General features: G+C 45.0%; 1 protein-coding gene across 3 annotated transcripts in view; it reads left to right on the top strand.

The window, feature by feature from the left end:
* Window positions 1–731: 731 nt before the first annotated feature.
* Window positions 732–11,692, top strand: part of HNF4A (hepatocyte nuclear factor 4 alpha) — a 32,539-nt gene continuing 21,578 nt past the window's right edge. The window contains exons 1-3 of one of the 3 annotated variants that reach the window (XM_066623656.1): window positions 738–852; window positions 3,683–3,685; window positions 9,479–9,653. In XM_066623656.1, coding sequence (XP_066479753.1) covers window positions 738–852; window positions 3,683–3,685; window positions 9,479–9,653 — 293 coding nt within the window. Of the gene's footprint in view, window positions 853–3,682; window positions 3,686–9,478; window positions 9,654–11,692 lie in introns of all 3 variants that reach the window. The other 2 variants (XM_066623655.1, XM_066623654.1) reach the window with 2 other exon arrangements.

Genomic DNA, 11,692 nt, shown 5'->3' with positions numbered 1-11,692 from the left:
AGGTAATTGCTGCAGAATGGGAGTTGTTTATAGTGAAGTCAGAGCCTGTAAAGCACAGTTTTATAGGGAAGTAAAATGAAAGTCCCACATTGTTCCAGCGTATGACAGCGTGTAAATCATATTTCGAGCTACACTGACCTTCACCAAAGACAGAGACAACAGGGTGTGGGAGAAGAAAGAGAGTGAGAAAGGTATAGATATAGTAAGATTAGTCAAATGGAGACAAGGAGGGAATCGGGGAGGAATGTTTTTTAGTGCATCCTAGATCCATTTGATGGATTTTTTGCTGTTTTAATGAAAAAAAGGCAATTGTGGCCGTAGGTATAGCAAGCCTAGGGAGGGGTTCGCGTAAAACACTTGCCCTGCTATACACCTTCTACACCTGTCCCGCAGCTAAAGTCAGCAATGTGCAGCTGGCTAATCCAATCATAAACCATCGACCCAGTTGCCACCGTTCCACCAAAAGAGTTGGGAAGGGAAAAAAAGAGAGAGAAAGAAACAGCTGAACAGAGCAGTGTGCACTAGTGGGTGAGACGATTAAAGATTAACCCCCCTTGCCTCCTGCCTCCACCCCTCTAGGTAGTATAGGCCTTGAAGCTCAGCAGATCCTTTTAGAGAACTATTTGAAATAAAGGCCAACAGATAGGGGACGCCGGCAAAATCAGTTGGAGAGGTTGAGGGGCCAATAACCTCTGCCTGCAGAATCACTGCAATCTGGCCCGTGTTTGTTGATGATAATGCGCCTTTCCAAAGCCCTGATAGACATGGAGATGGCAGATTACAGTGCAGCTTTAGACCCAGCTTACACGACTCTGGAGTTTGAGAACATGCAAGTCCTGGCCATAGGCAATGGTAAGTCCAACTCGGAGCTTTTTGCGCTTCTTTATTAAAGTTGAGGGCGGGAGCAAGGGAGGCAGCTGGAATTCAGAGGTGCATTTACATACATTTATACCAAGTTGTGTGAGGGCTTCGTGTTTTTTTTTCCTCTTACTGTTTCCTTGACGCAAGGAAAATCTTTCAAGTCCATGTCAATGGAGATTCTCCAGACTGATTCCTTTTACCCGCATATGACAAGTTTTTGTTTGACCAATGCTCCACTTGGCATTGACCGGATGACACTTCAGGGATGGGTGCAGTATAAAAATCTAAGGAGTATTGTAGTTTTTCATCCCACACTACATCTCTGGAAGTGCAAGGCACAGTGAGAAACCTGGGGACGGGCATGGATGGTAAGTGCTAAAGGGAAAGGAAACATATGTGGGGTTGGGTAATGATTTATCTCTGCTGAGAGAGTTTCAAATGGATGAAAAGAGAAACTGAGTTGCTCCTGGTTAGAGAGACAGCTACAGTATAAGGAGTGGCTAGGGACTGAAATGCTAGGGATTTGCTAGGGGCTGAAATGCTGGGGACTGAAATGGCTAGGGACTTATGCCGAAGTTCTGCAGAAGCCTCTGATGATCTGGTGTGTCGTTATTTGAATAAAGTGAGCTCAGGATCTGGGAGCTTTGGAAGATATTTTATAAGATGTACCACCACTGAGTCGTTATTTCAGATGATAGTACTTAGCATTTTGACAAAGTACTTTTTGACTGTCTGGAACTGTTCACGTGCTTTATGTTAGCAATCCTTATATTAGAACAACCTAATACGGTACACCCAAATGTATTGTCCCCATATTGGTTTTTCTTTTTTTTAAATCTAGTCAAAGTTCTTTTAGACAATGTTTCAGCATTTTTCTTACGATTGGAATATAAAACCTACAGCAGTACCTAACCACACTGGATCTCCCACCCCACTCCCATGACTCAGTTTTAGCACATTCAAAGAAAGAGAAAGAAATCGAGAGAGAGAGAAAAGCGTCACAGAGAAAAAAGAGGGGGAATGCGAAGGTGAGGCAAGCTGTAAGGGGTACCCCAGAATGGGAAAGATGTCAGAATTAATCCTAGTTTGTAAATAGGAGACAGTGGCTTGCACATGCCCGCCTGTGGCAGAGGGAAGTTTGTGGCAGAGGGAAGATCCGAGCCAGTATTTCCTGCTTCACAGTTCCTACACTTACATAGTGTACCACAGAACAGTGATTTCCAAACTTTTTCAGCACACTGACAGGGTGCTGAAATGGTCAAGGCACACCATCAGTGTTTTGACAACTGACATGGCACACCATGCTGCTGGTGAGGGGCTCCAGTCCTCCAATGACTTACTAATAAATGACCTTCCCCCCAAATTCCCACAGCACACCTGCAGACCATTCACAGCACACCAATGATCTGCAGCACGATGGTTGAAAATGGCTGCCATAGCAGTTCTCAGATCGTCTTGCCCAGCTCGTGGACAGCCTAGTGGTGAAGCATTTTGGTGGTCACATTTGAATGAATCCTCCAGATGATAATAATAATACTGCAATCCTATGTACATTTACCATTAAACTCAGTGGGCTGAGTAGTCAAACATAGGCTTGCACTATATGAGAGGCTGATTCAAGCTGCGCATGAAGAAAGAGGCCAAAAGGCAGCTCATTTTTCAACAGTGCAAATAGCTTCAGCATATTTTATAGCCAGAAATGGAAGAGAAGGCAGGCCTCTTCCTGTCTGGCCTTCTTTTTCCTTCAGAAGCTGCGATGATTACAGTCCATCGTTTAATCTGAAACTTCTGGGGATTCAATTTTTTCTTTTTTTTGGTAGATGTTCACAAGATGGAAGAATATTCTTTGCCAGATTTACGTTAAGTCCCCTAAATAGCAGGCCAGTGACTAATTTTCATGTAAATCAGACTTAGAAAATCTGAAGGGAAAGTCAAACTCTCTTAATACAAACACCTATTCAGGGAGGGTTTTTCAAACAGAAATATCACTGGGGCTTCCGGTCACTACCTGTGGTTATTCAGTAAGTACCCAGCTTATTTTCTGACTGGGTACAGGTTTAAGTGTATTGAATTTGCATTTGGTTACAGTGTTAACTTGCTATCTGTAGTTGCTGTGTTGGGTACAACACCATCCACCTTACTTTGGGACTGGATCTGACACTTTGTCAAAGTGTATATATGTTTGGAGCATTGCTAGCAATCAGAGCATGGCTCGCTATAAGGCAAGGCAGATGAACTCTCACTTATGACAATTAAAATTCTGGGTTTCTAGGAAAATGTGTATTCCAAAACATGTTTGGTTAGGGCATGTCACCAGATGTTTTGGAAATGGTATCTGGCTTGCCCTATTATCATACTATGGGTATGACTAGAACCCCACTGTGAAACTGTTTCATGTCTATCATACCTGCCAAATGTGGAACGCTGGGAATTGTAGTTCTGTGGAAATACACAGGAATCCTCAGCACACTCACAGAACTGCAATTCTAAGGGTTTGGAGGAGAGCTCTTGTAGGTTTAGCTGACATAAATCTGTTTTTACTTTGTAGTTATGTCCTCTCAAACCCGTGGTTACCATCAGTAAACTTATTTTCTTCGATAAGAGTCTGGTGTTTTCTCTGGAGTTTAGAAAAAGAGATGAGATTTTTCCTGTTATAACAATTTATGAGTCAATGATCAATATTAGGGTTTGGAGCATACTATGTGATAACCTTTTTTGTTTTTGTTTTTTAAAATACCAGTCGACCATTAAGAATAAGCCATTGAAAATATATAGAGCCTAATAATAAGAGTGTTTCAGCATTGAAAAGGGAGGGTTTCAGCTGGTTGTTTCAGCCCAGCCACCAGCCAGCCAAAAATTAGCCATGCACTTGTGCTATCCTGGAAATCCCTTCTCATTCAAAAGGTGGGATACCAATATTTTAAGAAGTTAATACAGTTGCAAATAGTAATGAGCCTGCCCCACATCCAAGATAGGGTTGGGGCTGAAAGCAGCACAACCCGGGACAAGAGGAATCCCCTTACCCTGGGGTAAAGCAGCAGCAGCCCCAATGGGGCTTCTCGGATTTGCGCCACCTAAAGAGGTAGCACAGATCCAAGCACCCTGGGGCTGTTTTGGGCTGCTCTGGAATGGGGATAGGATCCAGCATAAGTGCCGGATGCTGGCCCCACCACCTGCTTCCCCACCAATTGCTTCCATGCCCACTGCCCACCCTCCTCCCACACTGAAACGCCTCCCTCCTGCCCTCCCCTGCCCCCCCAGACCTCTGCACTGGCCTATCTTGGCTGGCACAGGCTTACCTGTTGCTTCTGCCAAGCAGGTCCCGCGTCAGCCTTCAGCGGCTGGCGCTGGCCTCCCTGCTCCTGACAATGTGAAATGGCACTTTCACGACAGTGATGGGCCGGTGCAAGGAACTTGTGCCAACCAATCTCCTCCTCATGACTATGCCCTTAATCAAGCTCTCTCTCTCTCTCTCTCTCTCTCTCTCTCTCTCTCTCTCTCTCTCTCTCTAATTGGGATAGCAACTCCTAGGCACACCAAATGGAGTAGCAGTGCCATACTTACCAGTTACATGGGAGCATAATTCCCTCTCTCACTCCGTGAAATGAAATGTGATTGTTATGAACCATTTCAAACCCATACATCTGTGGTTTCCAAACTCTCCGGAGTTTGAACACCGCAGTAAGTCATTACAGGGGAGGGGAGAGATGCAACGGGGGCAGGGGGAAGGCAGCGATGCGGTCCCCAGAATTGCCTCGCTCAGGGGTGTGCAGGTACTGAGATGCACTCACCAGTCCCTGCAGCAGCCTTCCCGGGGTGCAGGGAGCCCTGCGCGAGTGTCTTCAGGGCTCCCCAGCCTTCCACAAGTGAAAGCTGAGTGATCACACTCCACTTCCAGTTTTGCGGAGGCGAGGCGCAATCCCTCCACTTGCACTTTTGACAGCCTGGGGAGCCCTGCCACTTAAAGGGGCAGAGGCCAGGGCCCTCAGGCTGGGGCATCGCGATGCCCCAGTTTGAATACCACTGCCATACATTCTAACGGAGAAGATCAATAACAGGAGTTTTCAGATCCTGGGCGGTCAAAAAGCTTCCTCAGAAATTTGTCATGCTATATTATTTTGCCTAAAATTTTCTAGGCGCTGTGCATAGTTTTAAAAAGGATTTGAAAAGGCTCTTCCTACATGCTTTCACTCTATAGATTGTCAGGAAAAAGGAAAGAAGGCTAGTGAAGGAAGAAGAAAAAAAAGCCTGTTCAGGTTCCATCACTTTCCTTCATTTGTAAATGAACTGATGTTTTCCAACGGTTTAACTTATAGTCTAATCCTAACCCTGTCACTCCACAGGATGCAGCACCCCAACAGAGTCTATGCTGCATTCTGGGGAGGGGCGGAGGGGGGGGAGAATCAGAAGGCCAGTAAGAGATAAGTAAAAAACATTTACTCGCCTCCTAGTAGGCCACTTTTTCACCGATGGGTCTCCTATTTTGCTATTTTGCTGGCGCATGTCCAAGGAGAGGAAGGAAGCAGGGTGGGTTGGAAGACTGGGGATAGGATAGGACAGGATACACCCACTCCAACTTACTTCTCACCCCCTTCTTGCTCTGAACCTCCCCGGAACTGCTCATGAACTGCCCCTCCTACACCTTACCTAGTCTGGCAAAGGCACTGACCGTTTGTGCCATTGCAGTGTCATTTATGACAGTGGATCAGTGGATCAGGCACTTTTGTAAATTGCCCATAGGATTGGGCTGTTACTGCATTGTACTTATTGTACTTACATTAATTATGTGCCATAGTTGCTCCCCAGTTTCCCTAAAACAGTTATCTTTGCCCTCCTGGTGCCTAAAAGTGGATGATCCTAACACTGCAAAAAAAAATGCTGAAAAATACTTTCATCTCTCCACTTTACACAGAAAAAATTCTGAAGACTTGGTAGAGGCAGTTTGTTTTAAACCTTACCTCTTACAAATGTTGCACATCACAACACAGTAGAGAATGGGTCAACTTACTGTAAATCAGAACATTTTGAATGTTCACCCCTTATCCTAATAGGAAGCTTGTTATTTTATTATTTGCATGTTTTTACATACTTATTTGCATACTTTCACAAGCTTCCTAAGCACCTATTTGCAACCCTCTCCTCTCCTTCCCCCACACACCACATCTAGCAATACCATTGCCTTCAGCAATAGCCATTGAGGAGCACCTTAAATAGAAGACCCAAGTAACCTATTGCATATAATGTAATGTTATGAACCAGTTGCTATGAGAAACCTGAAAATTGCCCATCAGCAAACAGCTCATAATTTCTTTAAGGATAAAAAAATCAGGTTGCCAATTTTTTGGAGAAAGAATTGCATTTTCTATTAATTCTCACAGTACTACGTGTGCAAAATGATTCATACGATGCATCACATTAGGCCTCTCACCCTCCACATTTCTCAGATGAAAATGAATAACTTTGCTCTACCTGGCATGAAAGCATAGCCTTCCATTGTGTGTTAGGGGAATAAATCATGGGACCGTCAGCAACTGTGATTTCGACATATGTATTTCTCTAGTACACATGTTGATTCAATATTTACTTATCCTATGTGCTTATGTTGTTCCGTGCATCTTTGTAGTCCTCACAATTTCAGATGAAAAGTGAGCAAAAACTTTGAAGTGCCAGCCACACTGATATTGCACCTGTCACAATGACACGTTTAGAGGATATGTCCTACAATTGTGTATTAAAATCTGGTGCATACCCACAATTGTTGAGCACAGGAAAAAAAATTAAAAGCATCATGTACAGTACCACTTAAATAAATGTAGTTTGAAGATGAACTGAACTATTTTGGTTTCCCAAAGACTAATCAATTTGTTTTGGCATAAGCATGAGAAAATTTATGCTGAATAATTTTAGCCTGTCTAACTGTTTTTGGGACAAACAAGGCAAACACTCTCATAAAACAGAGCAGAGCAAAGCACTGATCTCATCAGGGAAGGGCCTGGTAGATTCTGCTGCAAAATCATAAACCTTGTGATTTATGATACAAACTCTTTCCTTGTACCAGTATTGCTTGATTAATTGCTGCAATAAATTGCTTAATTGCATGATCACAGGCTTAAAATACAGTCCTGCTGTAATAGCTGGCCAGCAAGCTTCTGCCACTTTCAATGGCAACATTCTTTTTCTGTTGTGGATGTTTGTTGGGGCATAGATGCAAAGTTTGCCGGAGGGTGGGTAGAGACATATATTTATTTTATACACTGAAGAGAAGTATAGCTTCTCCATCACGTATACAAGCACGTATCTCTAGTATCTGCACTGGCTGCACTACCTCCATTTTCCTTGTCATGCGAACAGGCTATCACTTTATCAGTGCTGGAATGGCAGAAGCCCAAGAACAGTAACTGCTCTCAGCAGGCTCAACCCATATCTGTGTGCCACCTGGGAGCTTCAGGTTTGTTGTTGCTCCCCATTGCATGGAAAACAGACCACACAGATTTTTATACCCCCCCAAATTTCCCCTTCCACCACCTATCCCCAGCCCCCTCTGCCATGCTTACCTCTTCACTTCCACCCCACCACTGCTCTCCTCCTCCTTACTCTTTCTGTTCCCAACCTCTGCTTTTGAAAAGGCAGACTGGGGGAGAAAGAGATGGAGAGGAGAAGGAAGGTGAGACTGCTGGGTATAGGGGTTCCCATTTTCTCTTTCCCTCCTTCACCGTTTCTGCCTTTCTAAAAGTCATGCAACAGCCAAGAGGAGAAGGAGGGCAGCACTGGTGTTGCAGGGGGCCCACAGGCTCATTTGCTAAACAGCCCCAGTGAACTGGGGTGGAGATGGTGGCCACCCCTGCCAAAGTACTGCCCTGAACCGCAAGGCTCACCAATTAGTGGGCTGGCCTTGGTCATCAAAGAAGATGGGGATTTAATCCTCTGGAAACACCCAAAGAGTTTATCAGGAGGACAGTCATTGTATGGGAAAGAAGTACTGGGTTGCACGTATCACAATGACTTCTGATGCAAAGCTGGTGGGAAAGCAAATGAACTGAATTGCTCAGAGAATTGACTAATTCAAAGAAAGTGTTGTTATGGTGCCATCAACATACATGATGCTCTACGATAGACAGATAAGCCAGAACAGACAGGCCTTTGTCCCAACCAGCTTACAGTCAAAGCTTCTGAGAGGAAGGAAGTTAGAAGGACAGAGGCAACAGGCATGGGATGATGACTATTTTTTACACCCTCTCCCCACCTTCTGCTTTTAAACTATCTTTAACAGATCATTCGATAATATACCATTTAGATTTGAGTTGATACGGAGCAAAGAGTATACAAGAACAGTGTTTTGCCTGTAGAAGGATGACACAAAGGATATCATGGAAAAGCGCAGGGCTGAAGATAAGGTCTGAGAAAAGATGTTAGGAGAAATTGGCTGGCCTTGGCTTTTGTGTGGCCAAATGTGGTGCAGGCGCAGGATTCATATGCACATTTACCTGGTGTCATCTGGGCCTAGCCCCGGTGGCAGGGGTCTCCTCAAAAGCAGAGGTCTCCTCAAGAGTAAGCAGCGAGTACTGGGCTTCCAGGCATCCTCCCCATCAAACAAGGAAGGAAGTGCAAAGCGTCCTGGGCTTCTCTGGGAGATGATCTACCCAGAATCCTGGTTTGGGCAGTACTTGATGCTTACTCTTGTGGAGACCCCTACTCCTGAGGAGACCCCAGCTCCTGTGGAGACAGATGCCACCAGGAATGGGCCCAGGTGGCACCTGGGTATAAACTCCAGTTAACAAAATTGGACTGACTTCTGAGTTAACATGCTGCTAAAGTGAGCTGCTGAAGTGACTTTTAGTTTGGGAGGCATGTTTTGAGAATGTGTAGGAAGTGCTTTGAACTCTCTAAAAGCAGAGTATAAATTACCCAATTCACACCCAATTTATACCAAGCCTTTTTGTCAATTTACATTATACAATAAATCGTATGTTGGCATCCTTCAGTCTTGAAAGACTATAGTATCGCGTTCTCAATGGTGGTTCTGGAACAGCTTCTAGTGTGGCTGAAATGGCCGATTCGGAAGTGACAATCCCTTCCACACTGAGAGCAAATGTCATCTGTCCCTGGTCTGTGTCCTTGGCTATGGGCCTTCCTTCTTTGCCTCTTTGCCTCAGTCTGTTGGCCAAGTGTCTCTTCCAACTGGGAGAGGCCATGCTGCACAACCTGCCTCCGAGCAGGACACTCAGAAGCCAAGGTTTCCCATCTGTTGAGGTCCATTCCTAAGGCCTTCAGCTCCCTCTTGCAGATATCCTTGTATCGCAGCTGTGCTAGGGTGCTTTCCCTGCACCAAGCCAACAGTCAATCAATACATCTATAAAGTATCTAGCAATTTAAAGCATCAGCAACAATAAGATCCAATGCATAAGCTCAATGGCTTAAACGGTATTTGATATTGTCTAAAAAATGTTACACACAAATGCACCAGTATTATATATGATGGTTGCATGTGATTATTTTTGCTTGTGTGAGCTTGTATGTTCCTAGCAATTTCTTGCTTTGTTTTGTAACTCAGTTATTTCATTTTGTGAAATAAGTGTGAAATTTCACTCTTGTCCTCCGTGTTTCCCTTCCCAAACAGACACCTCCCCCTCTGAAGCAGCAAACCTCAATGCTTCCCACAGCCTCGGGGCCAGTGTTTTGTGTGCCATCTGTGGTGATCGTGCTACAGGAAAGCATTATGGTGCATCCAGTTGTGATGGCTGCAAAGGATTTTTCAGGCGAAGCGTCCGAAAGAACCACATGTATTCTTGCAGGTAAAGCAGATGGAGGGTCTCAGGCAGGTCCTTCATGTTAACAGATTTAAAAAAAAAATCAAAACTGGATTCAAGGCCAGCATCTTTGGGCACCTGCCTCTGACCCCGTAGTCTTCATGTGGGGATGGCAAACTCATCTACCCTCCCTCCCAGTAGGACAGGGCCTGTGGAGGACAGTGCGCCAAGGGCCCCTTGAAACCTGTCTGGGGATGTGGAGTCACTCAGCATCTCTTCCTCTTATTTATAGACTTATCCTTCCCACCAGCAGAGATGGCCTGCAAGAACATCCCAGCAAAGGTTTCCAGCTGCATTTTTATATTGACTAAGAAAGATCCCTTTGGAAAGAAGCAATAAGAAGAAATTTAGGGGAAAGGGTCTTTTAGACCATTTCATAGTTAGAATTGCACAACCCTTTCATGACAACAAAACCACTGAAGTCAACAGATCTATTCTGGCATAAATTTGTTGTGTGCTGTGGCTTCTGTAATACTCCCGTCTCCTACTGGTTCTGCAAAGGGGAAGAAAATTATGGGAAAGCCTCATTGTCTAGCAGGATGGGTAATTATTTTGCACTGTAAAGTTGCCTTGTGCTGACTGGTCTGTCTACCACAATATTGTCTGCTCCGATTGGTAGTGACTCCCAGGTTCTCAGACTAAGGGTGTAATTCTACCCTGCGCTGGAACAGGCAAGCCTAGAGACTTGTGCTGTATCCAGCGCAGGATAGGGGCCCAAAGCGGCTCAGCCAGAAGCAAGGGAAAACTTTTTGCCTTACCTCCGGGTAAGGCGCCTTTACCCCTATGGGTCTCCTTGGACTTGCCCACCTCCTAAGAGAAGCCTTGAAGCCGCTCCTAACTCCCCAGGAATGGGGGTTGGAATCCAGCATAAGTGCTGGATCCCAGCCCCACTCCCCACTCCCCACCTGCCTGCCTGCCACCCACCACCAGCCACCCTCCGCCTACCCTCCCCCTGCCCAGGAATACCTCATCTGAATATTCATTTAAACTTTTTACAAAGCTATAGATTTATTTATTTATTTATTTATTTATTTATTTATTTGGAAAGCTGTATAAAGTTGTCTTATATTGAGTTAATGCCTGAGTCAGGGTCAGCACCAGGATCCATTGGACCCTGGGACATAGCCCAGTCCTGGGTGCTCTTACTTGTGTATGTGTACTATAGTTACCACTCTGTTTGCCCTTCTCTTCCCATTTTCTCCTCCCTCAATTGCCTTGTCTCATTTGCTGCTTCTTAACACCCCCCTTCCCCTCACCCAGCTTCTGGCTGGACAGTGAATTTTCCATAAGTGGGCAGAGGTAGTTTCTTCTCCATCTGCCTTCTTGCCTTATAGCACTTCAAGGCAGCAAGATTGCCACCTAAGGGCAATTAGCTTCACTTCCTCTTTCCTCTCTTCCTCAGTGGCCCATAACAGAGGTTCTTCCTAGTGGCCCTGGAGAGTTCCTGCAAAGTTCCTGTTGGCTGCCACTGAATTCATGGCAGCCATGAGGCAGATAGGTGGAGCCCTTGGGAGGTTGTGGGCTTCTGGTGCATGCCTGAGTAGATCCACTCTCTGATGCTACCAATACTGTTTGTTGATCTAGTTTGATTTGCAACGCAATCTTATGCATGTTTACTCAGCAGTAAATTACATTGAATGCAATGGGATATACTCCAAGACAAGTATGTACAGAATTGCAGCCTTAGTTTAGTATTGTTTACATTTACCAACAGGCAGTAGCTCTCCAGGATCTCGTTGAGGGACCTTTCCCACCTTGGTCAGCTCTACCTGGAGATGCCAGGATTGAACTTGGGACTTTCTGCATGAAAAGCATTTGTCCCTCCACTGAGCTAGAGCACAGTAGCCTCTAGGCCAGGGGTGACAAACTCATTTCATACAGCATGTCAATTAGCATTCATGGTGCCTGCGGAGGGCCAGACATGATGTCATGAAGCAGGTGATGACCAGAAAGGAGCACTGTGTTCTCACTTAGGAACTCATTAGCTACAAATGACAGAAGAAAAAATACAGTATACAAATCTT

Source organism: Tiliqua scincoides, chromosome 4 (assembly GCF_035046505.1).
Source record: "Tiliqua scincoides isolate rTilSci1 chromosome 4, rTilSci1.hap2, whole genome shotgun sequence".
NCBI classification, from domain to species: Eukaryota; Metazoa; Chordata; class Lepidosauria; order Squamata; family Scincidae; genus Tiliqua; species Tiliqua scincoides.
Note: the sequence above shows the minus strand (reverse complement) of the source record. Positions and strands in the feature narration are given on the sequence as shown.